The sequence below is a fragment of the Artibeus jamaicensis genome, unplaced genomic scaffold, assembly GCF_021234435.1.
Source record: "Artibeus jamaicensis isolate MK-2021 breed Jamaican fruit bat unplaced genomic scaffold, CSHL_Jam_final contig_851, whole genome shotgun sequence".
Classification (NCBI taxonomy): Eukaryota; Metazoa; Chordata; class Mammalia; order Chiroptera; family Phyllostomidae; genus Artibeus; species Artibeus jamaicensis.
This window is the reverse complement of record NW_026521986.1, coordinates 12,979,293-12,998,933: the sequence shown is the minus strand read 5'-3', so window position 1 is coordinate 12,998,933 and position 19,641 is coordinate 12,979,293. Positions and strand designations below refer to the sequence as shown.

The window sequence follows — 19,641 nt, the reverse complement described above, 5'->3', positions numbered from 1 at the left end:
TGTAAGCTCTGTATTGTACCTACAACGCCTGCATCTAGTAGCTCTTCTGTGTGTGCTAGTTGGAGAGATAAATGAAAGATCTCTATCAAAAGAATGTGGACCTGGCCTGTAGTGGGCCCAGGGAGTCCTGCTGCTGGGATGCACCGCACCAGTGATCCTGGGGCACCCAGTTTCCTGGCGCTGCCCTGTGGCTGGCCTTCTGGTGAGTCATCCTGACCCCAGTGGTACCTCAGGGTCCAAGACTGTAGAGCCTACTGCCTGGGAATCTGCTAGCCTGGGCATTTCCTTCAGCCAGGCCAGTTGGCACCCTTCCTGTGTGTGTGCACACATCAGCATAGGAGGAGCCTGGAAGCTCCATTCTTCCCTGACTCACCGAAGTCTGCAGGAAATGCAGCCAGTGGTCTCGTTCTGTCGGAGGGCTTGCTTCAGCACCGAAGCACTCTGATTAAGTGGGGCTAAACTAAACAAACTCTGTGTGCTGGGCTGGGGCTTTGTGGAGTGTCCTGAAATTCCCCATTCTTCCTTAAGGGATCTGCACTTGCATTCAAAGCAACATCCAGGATACCGTGAGACTGTGAGCTCATTTTATGAATCAGAAGCATTACAGCATGACTTCGGGGTTAGAAACTGCTATTTGGAATCCAGATCACCCTCCCTCCACCTCCAACACACACACAGGGGCTCTCACAGTCACACACTTGGGAACGATAACAGCAAAACTTGTCCACACCCATTTCCACCCCCACACTCGGAACGTCATTCCTGGATGGTGTGTGGACAGCACCTGGGCAGAGACTGCAGGAAACCTGGCTGGGGCAGAGAGCAAGGCCTGGGTGGACCTGTGCTCATCCTCCAGCCTCTCTCTCTACTCGCTGGGTGGATTTGGGCATTGCTTAATTTCCTGAACCTCAGTTTCCTCATCTGTAAGATGAGGATGATAATGATACTTCATAGGCTTGCTGTAAAGGTTAAAAAAGATCATGCGTGCAAAGTGACTGGCCCCATAGTATGTACTCAACAGGTAATGGCTAGCATTTCACCAGTTCCCAGAAGTTCAGCTGTCCACCGTCTGCTCCTCCCAGGGAGGAGGAGGAAATGAAGGGCGTCCTGCTTGTGGTAGGAAAGCAAATGAAGTGTGTTTTCTAACTTCCTGGGCCCTGGTCACAACTGTGTGATCCACTCTCAGCTAAACCAGCTCAGACCCCAGTGCCTGTGCATCTTTACAAGTGATTCTGTCGCTGCTCAGCTTCCCAGAGATCAGACTGTGCTATCTGGAACCTCCCCGCCCAGGCCTCAGGCTGAACTGCTCACGTGGGTGGGAGGAAGGCTGCTTTCTCGGCCAAGGAAAAAGGAAAAAGTCCCCTTGCCTTTGCTTCACCCAAAGCAGGGGTGTCTGGCCTTTCGGCATCTCTGGGCCACACTGGAAGAAGAGTTGTCTTGGGCCACACATTAAATCCGCAAACACTAACGAAAACCAACGAGCAAACAAAAGGTTTGTGCATAATTTTCTTGATATCCGCCACCAGAGATAAGCAAAAAAGTCCTCACATAACCCTAATTCTGCAGCAGCCCTTTTGATAATCTCTTAAAATTGTCGAGCAGGTCCCAAGTGTGTGATCACTACTATAGAAAACATACATATCTAGGTAATAAAACTTAGTATAAGACTTAGTAATAAAACTAAGTAATGTTTTAGGAGAATTTACGATTTTGTGTTGGGCCCCATTCGTAGCCATCCTGGGCTGCATGCAGCCGGTGGGCCGTGGGTTGGACACCCCTGACTAAAGCCTTGCAGTGTAACCTCATTGGAGAGACGTTTGGGTGGAGCCCGGGGTGGGAATTGTCCCTCCAAAGAGCACTTTGGCTTTTTCACCAATTGAAATAGCTTGTGGTGTGTGTGTGTGGTGGTGGCGGGGGGGTTGTTCACCAAGATATTATATAAAAAGAAAGTTGCCACATGTTAGGAAAGAGCTGGGGTTGTGCTGGGGTGGGGGTGGGGGTCTGGCTGAGTGACACGATTACTGGCTGTTGTCCGTGGGGGCCTGTGGGGAGGAGGGGGCCAGGGGCCTGAGGCTGGCAGTGCTTCTTGTGCTTCCTTTTCCTGGAACGTAGCCTGGTACCGTGGGGGCCAAGGAAGGTGCTCCCTCTTTTCTCTGGGTTGTTCTGCGGCCGCAGGGAGCTGTCAGTGTGCGTTTGGTTATTTTTTCCAGGCAGTGCTTCTTTCTCCAGGAGTCTCAGGAAGCCTGGAAAGGGAGCAGCCTGGGCAAGGTTTGTCCCAGCCAGAGCTTAGAGAGAGAGAGGTACACCCGGCTTGCAGCCAGAAGGGGGTTACTTCTGAGGCTATCCACCTTCTCTGGGGAAATGGGGTTTGGAGAGGAAGGAAAATGACGGGGATTTTGATTCTCAGCTTTTTCCAGCAGTTGGGCAGACAGAGGCTCTAGTCTGAACTGCTGTTGCCAGAATTTGCCCGCTCATTGGAGGGGAAGGGCCCATAGCTCAGAAAGCAACTCAGAAAAGCGCTGACTGGGTGGCTCATTTGGTTAGAGCATCACTTGATACACCAAGGTCGATGCATTTGGTCCCAGGGCAGGGCACAGGCAAGAATCAACCAATGAGTGCATAAATAAATGGAACAACAAATTGGTGTTTCTCAGTGTGTCTCTTCCCCTTACTGTCTCTCTCACTCTAAAATCAACAAATTGAGCCCTGGCTGGTGTAGCTCAGTGGATTGAGCGCAGGTTGCGAACCGAAGGGTTGCAGGTTTGATCCCCAGTCGGGGCCAGGTCCCCAGTGGGGGCCACATGAGAGGCAATCACACACTGATGTTTCCCTCTCTTTCTCCCTCCCTTCCCCTCTCTAAAAATAAATTTAAAATCTTTAAAATAAAATAAAATAAACAAATTGAAAAACTTTTTTAAATGGACAGCTGTTCATTAAAAAGAATTTAAAGGAATACTTAAGTGGTAACTCCCAGCGCTGAGAATGCTTGTAGGCTGGTCTTTCTCCCCCTTCCTCCTCTTTCTTCCTTGTCCCCCCTCCTCCTCCCAGCTTGCTGGCCACTCTTGCATGTATGTGGCTGCAGTTCAGATCCCCTTCCCCACCTGACCTTGCTCTGGCTGCTCTCCCCAGCTGGCCCTGGGTCATGGCCCTGGGCTCCCCAGCTTCCAGAAGTCACCCCAGGCTGGAAAATCCTTTGGGACATCTAGTCCAACTGTTTCATTTTCAAATGGGGAAGCTGAGAGGCAGTGAGTTCCCTGAGGTTCTCATTGGCTGTCACTTTCACCGAAGGAGAGTGGAAAGAAGAGGCGCTCTGTGGCCTGCCCCGGATCCCTGCCCCTCCCAGCTCCCAAGTTGGGAGGGCCACTTCAGTGCAGGAAGAGCCCAGAGGAACACTGTCTGGGCTCCTGGGTGTGGCTCAGTCCTCAGCTGGCTCCACAGTTATTTATTTGTGCTGTGTGTGTGTGTATGTATGTGTGTGTGAGTTTTGCGGTTGGGAGACTAGATCTGAGTGAAAGCAGAAGTGCCAGTTGACACGCTGTGTCAACTATGCAGTGCACAGATTGGCCTTGCAGGATGGTCAGGAGGGGAAGAAAGGGGGGCAGAGGCCCCTCTGCTCGGGGGCTGCTGGTGCCCTTTTGTGTGGTGCCCTGCGGCAGTGCTTGCACACTTGAGTGTAAACAGCCTTTCCGTGTTGCTAGCAGCTGCCTTTCCCTGCTGGCTTTGGGCAGAAGGGTGCCAAAAATAACCGGGCGGGTACTTCCACTTGTGGGACGTTCACTGGCCTCAGGGCAGGCTTGCTCACTCCCTGTGGGGGGGCTCCCCAGCCCCTGTTCCTGGGCTCCTGTTCAGACTTCCTGTGGCCACCCCCTCCCCAGCCTCCTTCAGGTGCTATCACTTTCCTTTGTGTTCTTTTCAGAGTGAGCCCAGGAGGCTGGGGAGCCCATTATGGGCCTAGGAGTTCTGCCAGGTATTATCTGGGGACTCTTGTCCCACCATGTCCCTGCAGGCCCTGCTGGTACAGCTGAGTCCGGGGGGCGGGGCTTTGCTGGGCATGCCCGTTCTGGGTCCCTAGGCCAGTTGCCCTACGTGCCCACAGATCCCGATGCTGTTGCTGGGACCCCTAGTCTCCTGTCCTGCTCCCCCCCAGCCAGCCCTGCTCTCAGCCAGCTGTAGGACTGGGAAAGTCAGACGGTCCAGTCTCTCCCACCCACCAGATGTTCAAGACTGACAGTGATGCTGCTCCTGCCCGCAGCAGGGAGAGGAAATCACATTTACTGGGTTCCTGCCTGCGCCGGGTACTTCATGTATGCACATTAACCTCACTTAATTCCACAGTAACTATGAGATGAGAATACGAGGACTATTTCCCAATAGGGAAACTGAGGCCCACAGAGAGGCTAATGATTAGAGAAGCTGGGACATCGTGTCGGGCCCTGAAGCCCTGTCTCTGTACCACGCAGCTCCCATCCTTCTCTGGGCCATTTTCCCGAGCACAGGGAACAATGCTGTGCCCCTTGGAATGAAGTGCCGGTGGCAGAAATTCAGGAACCATTAGACTGGCTGGTGGTGGAGGTATGTGGAGCTGGGAAGGGAAGACCCTCCAAAGCTGTCATCTCCAAACATTTCACAGGCAGCCAGAGCCCTGCCTGAGCACTGGCCCCACTGTGGAGAGCAGCAGGCTGTGGGGGTCAGCTGTGTGTGTGTGTGTGTGTGTGTGTGTGTGTGTGTGTGTGTGTGTACGTGCGAGCACACACTCGTGCGGAAGGGTTGCTGGAGAGTCACTCACACTCCGGGGGCGTGGAAAGCCTTAGTTGAGGCCTCTCAGACACCTTCCAAGCAGTTCTTCCCCCCAGACATCCCGGCCTCTGTAGTCTCGAGATCACCTCTGGGACCGTGGGCTGGGGGCAGGTGGATTATTGGTCTTCCTTGCTGGCTGATGGGTCTGACCCCGGGGGCCCGTCATGCCAGCTGGCTTGGCCCAGGTCCCGGGGAGTCTGGTTAGTGTGTACTTGGGACTTGGGCTGGATGTTCTGCCAGTGCCCAGTGCCAGCAGCCTCTGGGTGTATTTCAGGAACAATGAAGAATAAATCAACATGGGAGAAAAGGCCCTGCAGCAGCTGCTCAGAGACTGGAGAAACGAAAGGAATGTTGGAGCATTTGGCACAGGCCATGGATCTTGACCGGAGCCTGAGAACGGGCGTGACTCTGCCTGGATGGCTGGGCAAGTGAGGCAGGTGGCCCCTGTGCCGCCTCTGCAGCCCCTCGGGGGGCCCTGGGCAGCCGTGCTGCGGCCCAGCCCCCACCTCTGCTGGCTGCAGGTTTTCTTGCTTCTCGGTCACTAGCAGGGACCAGGAAACCATATTGTCCCCATTTTGCTCCAAATCAGCAAGAACCCCCACTCCACCTCCACCCATCAGTAGGTCTTCGTCCCTCCTGGAGCTGGTCAGGCAGGAGAACCTGAGCTGGTGAAAACACCGCATCTAGGAGACCCCCCTGGCCCACCTCCCTTCCAAGAAAGAGATGAGACAAACATCAGCACCCAGGTCGGAGGGGCTGAGTGTGAGGACATCCCTGGGAGGACCACATCTCCACCCCAGTGACTGTGTGTCTGTGCTTGGGCAAGTTACTGCCTCTCAGGGCTTCAGTTCCATCAACCATGAAATAGAATTTGGACCAATGACCTCTGGAGTAGGCAGGTACTGTCTGTCTCTATTCAGGGCACGAAATGACCAGCTTTTATTTAGGAACTTAAGTTCTTGAGTAAGTGCCCATTTGAAAGCCCTGTGCAGAGGAGGGGGTTGCTGTGGTCAGGACTGATGCTCCGTGCCCTGGGGGAGGGGCACTGACACCAGCGGGAACCCAGGCATGGAGCTGACTTGCTCCAGACTTCAGGGTGCTGGGGGAAGGGACAGGAGTCTGGGCCCCACTGGAATTTGGAGCATCTGACAAGAAGGGGAGAGTCGGCTTTATTTTTAAAGCTGTTGGCCAACCCTGGGTGTGGGGTTGGAAAGTGTTGGAGGGGTGTGGCTTCCTCTCGAGCAGATGTTGAGCCTTCCACAGGTCGACCCACTGGTGGTGTTCGCCGGTAGCCTCTTCATCTGCAAAGCCACTCTCCTCCCAGGCCTCTCTTACCCACCTTACCTGACCCAGCCACACTTCCAGACCGTCATGGAGGTTATGACCCAGCCAAACCTGTGCTTCAGGGAGAAGTTGTGAGCAGCCCAGAGGCGCTGACCTCCATCCCGGACAGCCTGGTGTGGTCCCTCAAGCAGGGGGCTGAACCTGAAGCCCTGCAGGAAGTTTGTAGAAAGAGTTCTGGGTTCTAGTCCTGGCCTTGCCTCTGTAGTCCTGTGACTTCAGGCAACTGATTTGACCACGTAGATATTCAGGGCCCTCACTGAGAAAGGCGAGAGTAGTGATACCTGCCTTTCACTAAGGACTGAACAGTTCATGTGTGTGGTGTGCTTGGCGTGGAGTAGCGCCCTGAAGAGATGTTAGAGGTGGTGAAGATGGTGAAGTAGAAGGTCCTGTTTTTGTGGTGTTGGGATTTCACCTTGGCTCCAAGCCCTGCCCAGTGTCTAGCCAAAGAGGGGCCTGTCTACATGGAGACGTGAAGCAATGTTATTAGAGCCCTCGTTTCCGGGCCCTGCTTGCTCCTGGCTGATGTATGTGTCCACAGGCCAATTCCTTTTCTTCTCCGGGCTGCTCTGTGGGGTGAGGAATTGGACTAAGTGAACACTGACATCGCTCGGTGTTTGGCATCTGCTCAGCTTCTTTAGTCCGGCCCTGCTTCGCTGGTGGGTTCTGAAGGGCGCTGCGAGCCACCTCTCTCCGTGTGGCGTGGAGGCTCCTGTTCCAGAGTGAGGTCCTGCTCACCCTGCGGCTCCCAACTCCCCTCTGCTGTCCCCTCCCCTGGGGACCCTGGGGGCTCTCCCAGCTTCCAGGGGTTTTTACAGCCTTGAGGGGAGCCTGTTTCTGGTGGACTGGGAGTGGGATGATTTCTCGGGTAGAGGGGAGTGTTATATACTTGCTCTACTTGGAAATGCGCTCAGGAAAAACAGTGGCTCTGGGAGGGGGCATGAGGAAGGGGTGTCCCTAGCTGGCTTTGTGGGGTTCTCACGTGTTGCATTCCTTCTGAGGCCCTCAAGGTGTATAGATGTGGAATTTTTCTGGAAGGATGATGGAAAGATCAGGGACTTTGCAGGCAGACAACATGGATTTGAATCTTGCCTCTGCCACCTTAATAGCAGAGCCTCAGTTTCCCTCTGTGGGATGGGGACAGTAACACACCTTGATGGGAAGTTTGTAAGCATGGATCAGGGTACGTCAGGTGCTCGGCGCAGGGGAAGTGCTGTGTCAGTTAGCTTCCTTCTTTTGCAAAGGGTCTGACTTTTGGATACTCCGTAGACTGGGTAGACTGGATCGGGGAGTGAAAATATTTGTCTATGGCCATTCTCCCAGGGAGAAGCAGGGTAGAACAACAAGCTGTTACAGCCCCAACGGCTTTTCCCTCCCCTGGCTGTTTTGATCCTGGCCTCAAGCTGGGAGTTGGGTTCAGTGTGTGCGCAGCAGTGTGGGAGTGGGAGAGGGGCTACCCAGGCGTTTGCAGAAGTCTGAGACCTGTGGCTTCCTGGGGCCGTGCAGAAGTTGGGAGTAAGTGGTCTCTGTCAGGAGGGAGTGGCCTTTCCGAGCTGTGAGAACTTGACAGGTTACATTTAGCCTTCATTTCCTGTAAATTACCCAAATCTCCTTCTGCTCTTGGTTTCTAATTGTATTTTATTTTGATTGAAGAACACATTTTGTATAATTTCAACCCTTTTAAATTTATTGAAAATTGTTATATGGCATAACTTATGTTATATCCTAGAGAATATTTCATGTGCTCTTGAGAATGTATTCTGCTGTTGGGTGGAGTGTTCTATAGACATCTGTTAAGTCTAGTTGTTTCATAGTGTTCAAGGCTCTTTATTTCCTTGCTGATCTTCTGTTTAGCCCTTTTGTCCGTTATTGAAAGTGCAGTATCGAAGTATCCAACTGTTATTGTTGAGTCGTCTGTTTCTCCCTTTATTTGTGATCGTTTTCACTTCATGTATTTTGGGGGCTCTGTTGTTAGATGCATGTATGTTTATAATTGTAATATCTCCTTGATGGATGGCCACTTTTATCATTATAAAATGTCCTTCCTTGTCTCTAATTCTTACTTTTATCTTGAAGTCTGTTCTCTGTGATATTTACATAGCCATTTCAGCTCCCTTTTGACTGTTGTTTGCATGGTGTATCCTTTTTCCATCCCTTTACTTGCCACCTATTTGCGTTTTTAAATTTAAAGTGTGTGTAGCCCTGACACGCGTGACTCAGTGCATTGGGCGTTGTCCTGCAAAGTGAAAGGTTGCCTGTTCGATTCCTGGTCAGGGCACATGCCTGGGTTATGGGTTCAGTCCCCGGTCAGGGCGAGTACAAGAGGCAACCGACTGACGTTTTTCACATTGATGTTTCTCTCCCTCCCTTCCCCCCTCTCTAAAAAATAAAATAAATAAAGTGTGTGTCTCTTACAAATAGCATACAGTTAGATCTTGTTTCTTTAACCCATCTTCCCATCCCCTGCCTTTTGATTAGAGTTTTAATATATTTACATTTAAAGTAACTATTGATAAGGTAGGATTTATGAATGTCCTTCTGCTCGTCGATTCCTATCTGTCTGATGTCTTACTTTTGTTTCCCTGTTACTGTCCTGTTTGTGTGAAGTAGATACTTTTGAGTAAACCCTTCCTGACCCCTAAAACGAGACAAAGGAGGGTGAGGGTTAAATGGGGTGTTGCCTTCAGTACACGTAGCACAGTGCCTGGCAAACCCAATGGTTAGTGTTCAGTGGGTGTGGGCACTCAGTCAGGCCTCAGGCACTGAAAGGGCCTCGGTCAGCCCTAGGGCTAGCTTAGGGCAAAGTCCACCCAAGGCTCCAGGGACCTGTCAGGTCTCCTGGGCAGGGCACCACGGTCTGGCAGGTGGCTACTTTAGGGAGTGAGGAGCCGGGGTCCTTGGAAGCTGCTTTATACCGGCCCCTGACCCCCTAGCTGTTCTCCTGACCTCGCCCATGGGCAACACCTTGGCTGCTTATGAAGCACTGCAGACTTCCCACCTGGAACCAGCCCCCGGCCCTCCCCAGACCCGTGAACCAGTCCCTCCAGGTGGGCTCGAGAACCACCACTCAACACTGTCGGGCAGCAGGGTGTGATAGAGAGAGACCCCCCCGTTTGGAGTCGTCAGGCCTGGATCCAATTCCTGACTCTTCACTCGTGACCTCAGGCCGTGACCTGGAACAGGTCACTTCCAGAGCCAGCCTCTCCTCGTGCCCAGATGGGAGTAAATGGTTACAGGAGTAAGTGGTATCCACACACAGTGAGCAGGTGGGCAGTGCTGGTGGCCACTGTCTCACACGGCAGGTGCTCATTACGAAAGTGTTTCTTTGATTCCTGGGCACAGGCTGTGTCCCTCCTTCCCTACCCTGGGCTCCTCAGGTCCTCACAGACAGGCACCAGTGAATGGTGGCTCCTGGACCAGACATCCAGTTACCTGGCAACCAGTCCACTGCCCTCTCCATTGGGCCACACTTCCTCCGGCCCCTGCTTCTCTCAGCCTTGGTGCAAGAACAGAAGGGAATTGAAGAAGCATTATGAGATAGTGGTTAACCCTGAGTAAGAAGAGCATGATGATTCAAAAAGAGTAAGAACAGCCTGTGCTGGAGGGCTGCCTGGAGGCGGTAGGCCTTGAAGAAAGGCAGATTGTCAGAGGGAGGGCAGGGGTTCCAGGAAGAGGGAGCAGCTCCAGGAAAGGCTCAAAATCAGGGAACTCTCCCTGGGGTGACCCATTGTGACCTGTAGCCCCTGCATGGGCCACCTTGCATTATAATCTGGGTGTGTCTGTGTCTCTCCTCCACTGGACTGGGAGCTCTGTGCAGGTGGGGACTGTGCCTTGTCTCCTGTGTCTCCCTGGAACCTATAGCTCAGCAAATGTTTGTTGAGTGGATGAAGGGGAAATGAGCAAACCTGAAGGGCTGCAGAGTGTGTACGTGTGTGTGTGTGTGTGTGTGTGTTGGGTGTGGGAGGGAGTAGACAGGGCCAGGCCATGTAAAGGGAGGCCCCTGTGAGTGACCTCCTCTGTATCTCGGCCCGGGGCAGAGTCTGGTACTGGGCCCGAGAGCCCTGCCCTAGACCTGCTGGGGAGCTGGGCCTTTCCAGAAAGGGGGGGAGGAACTGGAGCAGCCTCTGGTGGGGTGAGCCCGGTAGGGCATAGAAAGGGTTGTGAGGAGACCAAGGGCCGCACCGGTTCCTGTGAGCCCCCCTCCAAAGGGCAAGGTCACCTAAGGACCTGGCTGCAGGGACAGTTGCTGCATCTCTCTTGGAGGGAGCCTAAACCTGCCGGCTTCCACCTCACTGCCCCTGGATTCCAGAGTTCTGTTGGGAGTGGCTTTTCTGGGCTGCCTGTGATCCTCTGTGGCCTTTGCCCAGGAGGGAGGTAAGCAGTACCCCAGGGTGGGTGGAAGCTGAGCTGGAGGCTCCATCCTTTCCTGGCTCTGCCCAGGACTGTGTGTTTTCTCTGCCTCAGCTTCCCCTCAGTGAAACGGACCTGGCTATCTTGGCTTCACATGGACACCCTGGGGATATTTGCAGGGCAGTGGGGGAGGAGACAGGAAAGGCAGCTGCCTGAGCAAAGCCCTGAGAAAGCCTCTTCAGGCAGAGGAGTCCCCTCTCACAGATGTCCCTTTAAAAGCCCCTCGGTGTTGGCATTTTTGTAGTGAAAGCTCAGCCGGCTCGATCCTTGGCCAAGCCTTTTGAGCCTGATCGGCATGACAGCCGAGACCCCTGGGACTCGAGACTCCTGGCCTGTCTGGCCTCTGCCCTTCAGAGCTGAAGTTCAGGCCAGAGAAGTCATAATCCCAGGGGTCTCTCTGAGCGGGAGCGGGCAGGTCCCAGGGCCTCCTCTTTCATACTCAGGGGAGGTGACACTTTAGGAGGCAGGTCCTCCTCTTTGTTGCTGGCATCTCCTTCCTTACCGGTTTGCAAACCCCCAGAGGACAGGGCTTATGTATCCAGTGGCTTGGAGAAATGGGGCCCTTCAGCCTGAGTGAACTCTAGTCGAGGAGGGCGTGCAGCATTGCTGAGGCTGGCACTGTGTCCAGGGGGAAGGGTTATCGAGGGCCTGGGCCACTCCAGCTGGTCCGTGATGGCAGTCCCAGCCCACTTGCCCAGGCTGGCTGTAGTCAGAGGCTCCAGAGTCTCTGAGAGAGAGCTTTTCAGGATGCGAGCTTGGGCTGCAGGGCCTGCTGGGCCATGCTGGGCTCCTCTGGGGAGGGCCCCCCCATCACCACGCCCTAGCTTCCTAGCCAGACACCTTAGTGTCTTTAGGCCTAGTGCAGCCGTATCAGGGCACACAGGAAGAGACCTGCAGGCTCATCATGTCCCTCTCTGGGGACCAGCAGAGGTGGGAAGCCTCGGGAGATGAAAAGGGAGGCAAGGGCCAGGCACTTTCCAGTCAGCCTGCATGTGGTGTGGGGCAGCAGATGACAGTCAGGTGGCAGGGGCAGGTGGCTGTGGGCCAGCAGTTGGAGGAGACTTTGTGTTTCGGCAAGTTAGTGAGGGCTTTGTGCCACTGATGGGGTGGGATGGGACCAGGGGTTAGGAGGTAGGGTCTTCTCACTTTATCTCAGCATCATGGGAACTCTGCTCAGGGAGAGAGACTGGAAATCAGGGTTGGGAAGGAGCCCAGGGTGGACCCACTGGCCATGAGTAGGGCCTCTGCCCAGGCATGGTTCTGACTCACCTTGGGTGCAGTCTTGAGTGAGCATCCCAAGAGATCCAAGCCAAGTGCCAAGCACAGCATTCTGCAGCTGGCCGTGAGCTGTGGACAGAGAAGTAGGCGCTTGGAATATACTGTGCTGCGTGTGGCGATGGGCATTCAGGAGTTTCTAGGGGCTCATAGTGAAATTCCTGGCCCAACCTTGGGGTAAAGGAAGCTGTCCCAAGGGGAGCAGTGCCGAAGACCTGAAAGATGAGGAGAACCTGGCCAGATGACAAAGGTGGGAAGGTGTCCCAGGCAGCAGTACTGCCTGGTCAAAGACTTGGAAACAGAGCGAGAACAGCGCGTTGGGGCAGGAGCAGCTCTGAGGGATGGCTGAAGCGCAGCATGCTAGGAGAGGTGGCAGGAGCCCGAGCCTGCAGGGACTCGTGGGCAGGAGGGGAGGTCAGGCTTTGTCCTGAGACGGCCTCTTTGGTGCTCAGGGGATGGGGCTGGCTCTGAGGTCCAGGGCCTTGTTGGACGCCGTACTTGGATTTAGTTTGCCTTGGTTTAGAGATGCATGAGCTCTGGCCCACTTCTCTTATTGCTGACTGTTGGGCAGGTAGTGGTGGTGGCCCAGGTTGTAATAGCAGGAGCTTGGAACATTATCTCCGAGGGCCAGGAGGTCAGTTCTCATCCCCACATCAGAGGTGAGCCCTTGGCTGCTGGGACCAAGCTGGGCACCCGCTTCCTGGCCTGTGTAACCTTGACTCACAACAGTCTTTTCTCTCAGGTGGCCACACTTGAAAGCGGCCTTGGTCCCCTGAATGGTGATGGCCTTGCCCCATTGCGCCGTGGTGAGGGCTCACTGGACTCTCCCAGCCCACACTGGGCATGAGGCAGGATTGCTGATGGCACATGGGAGCGGTATATGTCGATGGTGCTGCCCTGGAGGACATGGTGTCACCATCAGCACAGAGGCCTTTCCAGCACGTTCCCCACGTGTCTGCAAAACACTGTGGGTTCAGCATTATTTCTTTTCTTGATCACATTGCTTTCTCCTGCAGAGAAAAAGTGCTTCTCGCCATAGATCCTCCTGAAAGCCTCTCAGGCTCCAGCCCCTGATGCCAGACTCTGACCCAGCCCCCTACCCAGGGGTATGCCTGGGTCTGGTCCTGAACTTGCCTTAGTCCCGGTGTCTGGAGGACGGGAGGAGTGAATGGAGCCTTGGCAGACAGTGGAACAGGTTGACAGAGTGGGTTGCAGTGCCGGCCCGGGGTGATGGTTGGTTTCCTTTCACAGTGTTCCTGCCTCTGTAGTCAGAGACCCTGCAGTGGGTCACTAGGGTGAGCTGCCTGCAAGATTCCTCATTACACCCTCTTCCCTGCACCTTCGGGGAGGTGGCCAACAGGTCAGCAGCCTTTGGCAGGCATGGCTTCCTTCCTCTTCCTCACTGTGAGGAAGGCCAGGCTGACTTCCACAGAGAGACAGAGGAGTGGGGCTGGGCAGAAGAAAGGGGAGGATGTGGCTCAGCCCTGGCCAGAGCTGCAGGCTGTGAAGTACAAGTGGGGTATGGGAGCTGGAAGGCCTGCCAGCAGCACCCTGCAGCAGGGTGGGCTTGCAGGGGCTGGGGAGTGCAGGCCCGGAGGAGGGGGGGACCAGCAGGTGAGCCTCACGCTCGCTGGCCCCTCAGTGAGGAGGCCCCCCCCTTCCCTCCCTTTATGTAGTACCGAGGGTCTTAGCTGGCCTGGGGAGAACAGGAGAGATTTGCCTGCCACGGGTGCAGGCAGGGGTGTGGGGCTTCCCAGGGCCAGTGAGGAGGGACATCTATGTCCAGAAAATCTTTGCTCTGAGATGTTGGGGAGGGCACTGTGAGAGGAGGGTGTGCAGAGAGGGACCTGGCGTCTTAGTGGCATGTCTTGGGGATAAGAGATAAGAGCTCGGTCTTGGAGTCAGACACACTTAGGTTCAAGTCTTGGCTCTGCAACATAATTGATGTGTGACCACTGGCAGGTTACTTTGTCCTTCTGAGCCTCATCTAGCTCACCTGTAAAATGGAGGTTAAAAGTAATGCTTTGGCTTCATGCTGCTTTATAAGGCTGTTGTGGGAATTAAACACATGTAAAGCACTTAGGACCTGCCTGGAACAAGTACATTATTATTATTATTATTATTATCAACTACTACTACTCTTAGTGCCCTGCTGCCTTGGTGTGCTTCCTCCCCTCCTTCCTCCAGGGTTCCCAGGCATCTTCCACATTTCTCTCCAGCTCCCCAAGTAATGACCTTTCTTCTCTGAGGGTCCCAGCTCTGGGTGTCCGTGCTCAGCCCTCTTAGCCACCCACCCAGGAGGGGTGACACAGAGGCCTCTTCAGAAGCTTCTGGAGGAGTTCAGCCTCCCTAGAACTGGCCTCCTTGCTTCCTTGTGATTTGCTGGCCCAGCTTTGGAAGCTTACCCAGTGGCCCTCCTTGATGGGCAGGGTCAGTGGTGGGAGGCAGACCAGCTGAACCTCATCCTTCTGGGCCTGACCAGACAGCTGCAGGTGATCCAGCCTGGGGGGTGGACAGGAGCAGCCCTGCACCGGAGCCCCTCTCCCAGGCTCCGTCCCTACCTCCCCCAGCCCAGTGTGCAGAGCCTGCCTTTCCAAGGTGATGGGTGTCCATCCTGTGCCTGGTGTCTGGGTACCCTCCACCAGGTGCACACTCACTCACACGTGCACCAGGTCCCATCTGCCACGTGGTTTTCCCTTCCCCCAGACTCCAAGCCCAGGCTGTAGTTCACAAGGCGAGGAGGCTGGAGTGGGGGTGGGTGGGGGGCAGGAGGAGAGGCAGGAGTTGGGACAAGCCTGTAAGTGTCTGAGGAGCTCCTGGCCCCCTGAAGACATGTGCACCTCCAGCCTGCTCTGGGCACCATCTCCTCCCCTTCCTTTTCCCCTCCCCTCCCTTCCCCTTGCATGTTCTTCCTGCCTCTGTCTTGCTTCTGCAGACACGTACTCCTGGTTCTTCCATGCGGGCTGCTGAGGCAGAGCCCAGCTGCTGTAGCTGGGACAGCCCTGTTCTGCAGCTTCTCAGTGGTCCCCAGGATTATTTTCAGTCTGGGGGCTAGCCTTTGGGTGTCTGCTCCGAACTAGGTTAGCTGTCAGGGAATGAGAGTTTAAAGCAAGAGAAAGGGGTTTGTTCAAAAGGTGTTCTCTGTGGCCCTCTGCACTCTGCTTGTCCAAATCCTGACCCCTTGTGCTGGGGACAGAGTGACTTGGGTGCCCTCCTTGCCTCTGTCCCTTCTCCGACGTGCACAAGAGAAGACGAAGCGGGTGCAGTGGGGGAGAGTCACTCACTTCAGGGCTAGAGCTGAGGAAGGAAATGGAGGAGGAAGTTCCTCCCCTTCGGGGGTGCCGGGTGAAAGTGAAAGGCAGACAGGGGGGCCTGGAGTGAGTCACGCAGCTCTGGGAGGGGCAGGGCTGGGGAGCTGCGGAAGCCTGCACTGGAGTGATAGCACCGGAGCCTCCCTGGGGCCGGGGCATCTCGGGGTGTAGCCTGGGCTTCGGGGCTTCGTACCAGTGCCTGCCGGGTGCCGCCCAGACCCTGCCCTCCTCTGCTTTCTGCTGGTCTCCTGGGAACTCCCAGGCTGCTAACAGCGACCTGCAGCATGGACAGGCTCGGCCCGGACTTGCAGATTTCCCCGGGGTTTCTTTAGCTCCCCCGCCCGTTCCCTCCCAGACTGAGTGGCTCAGGACCAGAACAGTAGCCCAGGGAAGAGGTGGGTCTTGCAGCTCCCACCCTCTCCAGCTTCTCGGGGAGAAAAATAGAACGCTTTCTGAAGAAAGAAAGTCTTTGAAAATGCATGCAAATTATACATGTAAGTTATACTGGTCTCGATTCTATGCTCTGTAGCAGGATAAACAGAGGGACCTGGTTTTTGTTTTTTTTTGTTGGTTTTTAATCAAGTTAGAAAACACTGAAGCAAGGCCTCACCCTGCCGGAGGGGAACACTTTAGACCGAAGTTTTAGCAGTCTGCACCCCTTCAGTATCGTGTCTGTTGCTCAGGCTGCCAGGAGCTCTTTCCCAGTGGAGCGGGTGGGTGAGGACTGCCGGCCAGCTACCAGGTGGCATCCTGCCTCCAGCCGGCCTGGGCTGCAGAACAGGTTCCTCTGTAGTTTGGGGAAGACTCTGGCAGTCACAGTCCCACCCAGCAGGTCCTCCCAGGGGTGGGGCCAGGATGGCACACACCCTTCTGGGGCCTCACCTGCAAACCTCCGTGCAAAGGACGGAAGCCTAGCTCTGGGCCCCAGACTCTGCAAGGTCCTGGCGGGCTCCTGACGCTGGGGTGGCACAATTGGGAATGACCCCTGTTCTCCCCACCTATTCTGTGTCCGAGATGTGCTTGGAGCGTCAGACAAGGCATTGGCTGAACACAGCTTCTTCTGGGTCTGGGTGGGAGGTTACTGCCTGAACAGACGGGAGAGGACCAGGCCCGGCAGCCCGGTGGGCTGAGGCCTGGCTTAAGAGGAAAGGGGACCCAACGCGGTCTTTGTCGCCTCTTTGCCAGCTTGGCTGCAGGAGCCCTGGCTGGATCGCAGCCCCTACTCTCCCTTGGCAGGCGCCTTTGTGTTTCACAAATTACATAACCGAACGCGCCGCTGCAGGGCCTCGGAGGCCCCTCCTTCACACTGTGCTGAGTCTGGGGCATCCTGGGGGCTGTGGCTGACACTGTTACTGTGCTTCGTCTGCAGGCTCCAGGCCCCTGTGGAGCACCATGAACTGGGAAGAGTAGACACACTCAAGAGCGTCTCCGTGAAGAGGAAGGAGCGGCCAGCAGTTCTCTCTCCCTGTGCCTGACCGCAGCGTCCAGCATTTCTCTCTGCCCTGTTCAGCTCCCACTGGCTCCTGGACCAGGGCAAGGCTCCCAGCAGGACCTTCCCCCAGGGGATGGGTGACTGGTAAAGTAGGTCTCACTGCCTGGCCCCGTTGGCCACACCATGAACCTCCAGGCCCAGCCCAAGGGGCAGAACAAGCGGAAGCGTTGCCTCTTTGGGGACCAGGAAGCAGCTCCCAAGGAGCAGCTCCCACCCCTGCAGGCCCCACAGCAGCCCCCGGGCCCTCCACAGTCCACAAGAGTGAAGGAGGAGCCTTACTTTGGGCACGAGGGCCCGACGGGGGCCGCCCCTGCCTCCCAGCCTGTGGAACTCCCCAACAGCCTGGCCCTGCTGAACTCTGTGGTGTATGGTTCTGAGCGGACTCCAGCGGCCATGCTGCCCCAGCAGTTGGGCTCGAAGTGGCCCAACTCTGTGATGGCTCCGGGGCGGGGCCCCGAGCACGGAGGGGGTGGGGGCGTCAGCGACAGTGGTTGGCAGCAGCAGCCAGGCCAGCCTCCGCCCCACCCAACGTGGAACTGCCACAGCCTGCCCTTCTACGGTGGACACAAAGGGAGCCCTCATCCTGGCATGGGGGTCTCTCCCTACTATAACCACCCCGAGGCCCTGAAGCGAGAGAAAGGAGGGGGGCTGCCGCTGGACCGCTACGAAAACGCCGTGCGGCCAATGATGCCACAGAAGGTACAGCTGGAGGTAGGGAGGGCCCAAGCACCCCTGAACTCATACCATGTGGCCAAAAAGCCCCCAAACCAAACGCTGCCCCTGCAACCCTTCCAGCTGGCGTTCGGCCACCAGGTGAACCGGCAGGTCTTCCGTCAGGGCCCACCGCCCCCGAATCCCGTGGCCGCCTTCCCGCCGCAGAAGCAGCCGCAGCCGCAGCAGCAGCAGGGAGCCCTGCCCCAGATGCAGCTCTTTGAGAACTTTTACCCCATGCAGCAGCCGCCCTCCCAGCAGCCCCAGGACTTTGGCCTGCAGCCTGCCGGACCGCTGGGGCAGTCCCACCTGGCGCACCACGGCATGGTGCCCTACCCCTTCCCCCCCAACCCTGACATGAACCCAGAACTGCGCAAGGCCCTCCTGCAGGAGTCCGCCCCGCAGCCCGTGCTACCTCAGGCCCAGATCGCCTTCCCCCGCCGTTCCCGCCGCCTCTCCAAGGAGGGCGTCCTGCCTTCCGCGGCCCTGGATGGGGCTGGCACCCAGCCCGGGCAAGAGCCTGCCACCAACCTGTTCCTACACCACTGGCCCCCGAAGCAGCCACCACCTGGTCCCCTGGGACAGCCTCATGCTGAAGGTCTGAGATTCCCGCTGGAGTTGAGGGATTCTCAGTTGCTGTCTGATGGGGAGAGACTGGCACCCAATGGCCGGGAGCGGGAGGCTCCTGGCATGGGCTGCGAAGAGGGCATGCGGGCAGTGGGTGCAGGGGACTGTGGGCAGATGCTACGGGGCGGGGTGATTCAGAGCACGAGAAGGAGGCGCCGGGCATCCCAGGAAGCCAATCTGCTGACCCTGGCCCAGAAGGCAGTGGAGCTGGCCTCACTGCAGAATGCAAAGGTGAGAGGGGCACGGGGTGGGGGCCGGGTGAACTGTGCGTGGGGAGGGCACCTGACTCCAGGTCCACAAAGGCGCTTCGCTCATGCCATTGATGAAAACGCAAGAACCCACACATTTCAGGGAGTTCTGAACTCCCTGCAGACAAAGAATCTCTACCTAGGCGTATCTGTACCTGGGGGGAAGATGAGGTTTATACACATGCAGGGTTGCCGGCAGGAAGTGCAATATACCCTCGTGGGCTGGCTTCTGCCTCGGAGGCTTGAAGCCAGCTTGGGAATAGTGGGAGGCGAGGCGGTTTCCAGATCCAGTATGCAAAAGGACAAGACTACGGTAGTCGTTACACAGGTGATTATGCTTGTCAACATGCATCGAACTGTAATTCAAAATAGGTGCACTTTTTGTGTAGATTATACTGCAATAAAGTTGATGTAAAAGAAAAGACAGTGGCAATGGGGAAGAGTGAGCAGAGTGTGAACACCTATATTGTCCTTGGAGTTACACTTGATCGCAAATAATTTATCGTTAAACCCTTTGAGAGGGATGCTGTCCTTTATCCTGTTTTATTGCTAAAGAAACTGAGCCCCGGATGGGATTCCCCAAGGTCTCAAAGCTAGCACAGAAGCCTCGTATCTGACCCCCAAACTAGTGTTTGCCCCTTCCTTCCCGCGACGTCTCACCCTCAGTGCCTGCAGGGCCAGGTTGATACGGGGGAGGCTGCAGAATTTGACTTCACCTGGGCCAGTTGCCAGTGGGGAGAGAGCTACATAGACCGCCCTTACTTTGCCACAGGTTCCTTCCTTAACTTTCTTTTACAGAAATACATTTTGAATATTTAGATACTTTTTCACATGCCACTCACTGTGCAGGCCAAGAAGAACACATCTGTGGCACTCGTGGCCATCTGGCGACTGCTCCAGGCTCCAGAGCCTGGCAGAGAGGAGAGGAGGGTATAGAGAATATTTGGGAATGTGGTGGGAGAAAAGGTGGTCGGGGAAAGGCCAGGCGATCAAAGCCCAGTGGGAACCACGATAGGTATTTGAATCTCTGAATCAAGTGGGCCTACGGGTCCTAGACCAGCAAATCAGGACTTACCTTCTGAACCTCACCTCCACTTCCCCCACTTCCCTTCTCCAGGATGCCAGTGGCTCTGAGGAGAAGCGAAAAAGTGTGCTGGCTTCAACCACCAAGTGTGGGGTGGAGTTTTCTGAGCCCTCCTTAGCTGCCAAGCGAGTGCGAGAGGACAGCGGGATGGTGCCCCTCGTTATCCCGGTGTCCGTGCCCGTGCGGACTGTGGACCCCGCTGAGGCGGCCCAAGCTGGAGCAGGTGACCACGACGGGAAGGGTCTTGAACAGAACCCCGCGGAACACAAGCCGTCGGTCATTGTCACCCGCAGGCGGTCCACCCGCATCCCCGGGACTGATGCCCCAGCTCAGGTATGAGAGGCT

General features: G+C 55.8%; 1 protein-coding gene across 6 annotated transcripts in view; it reads left to right on the top strand.

The window, feature by feature from the left end:
• Positions 1 to 19,641, top strand: part of MIDEAS (mitotic deacetylase associated SANT domain protein) — a 64,145-nt gene that overhangs the window by 25,681 nt on the left and 18,823 nt on the right. For 4 of the 6 annotated variants that reach the window (XM_037127852.2, XM_037127872.2, XM_053673271.1 and 1 more), the window contains exons 2-3: positions 16,504 to 18,195; positions 19,330 to 19,629. In XM_037127852.2, the coding sequence (XP_036983747.2) occupies positions 16,750 to 18,195; positions 19,330 to 19,629 (1,746 nt within the window). In that variant the 5' untranslated portion in view covers positions 16,504 to 16,749. The remainder of the gene's footprint in view (positions 1 to 16,503; positions 18,196 to 19,329; positions 19,630 to 19,641) is intronic. The other 2 variants (XM_037127864.2, XM_037127858.2) reach the window with 2 other exon arrangements.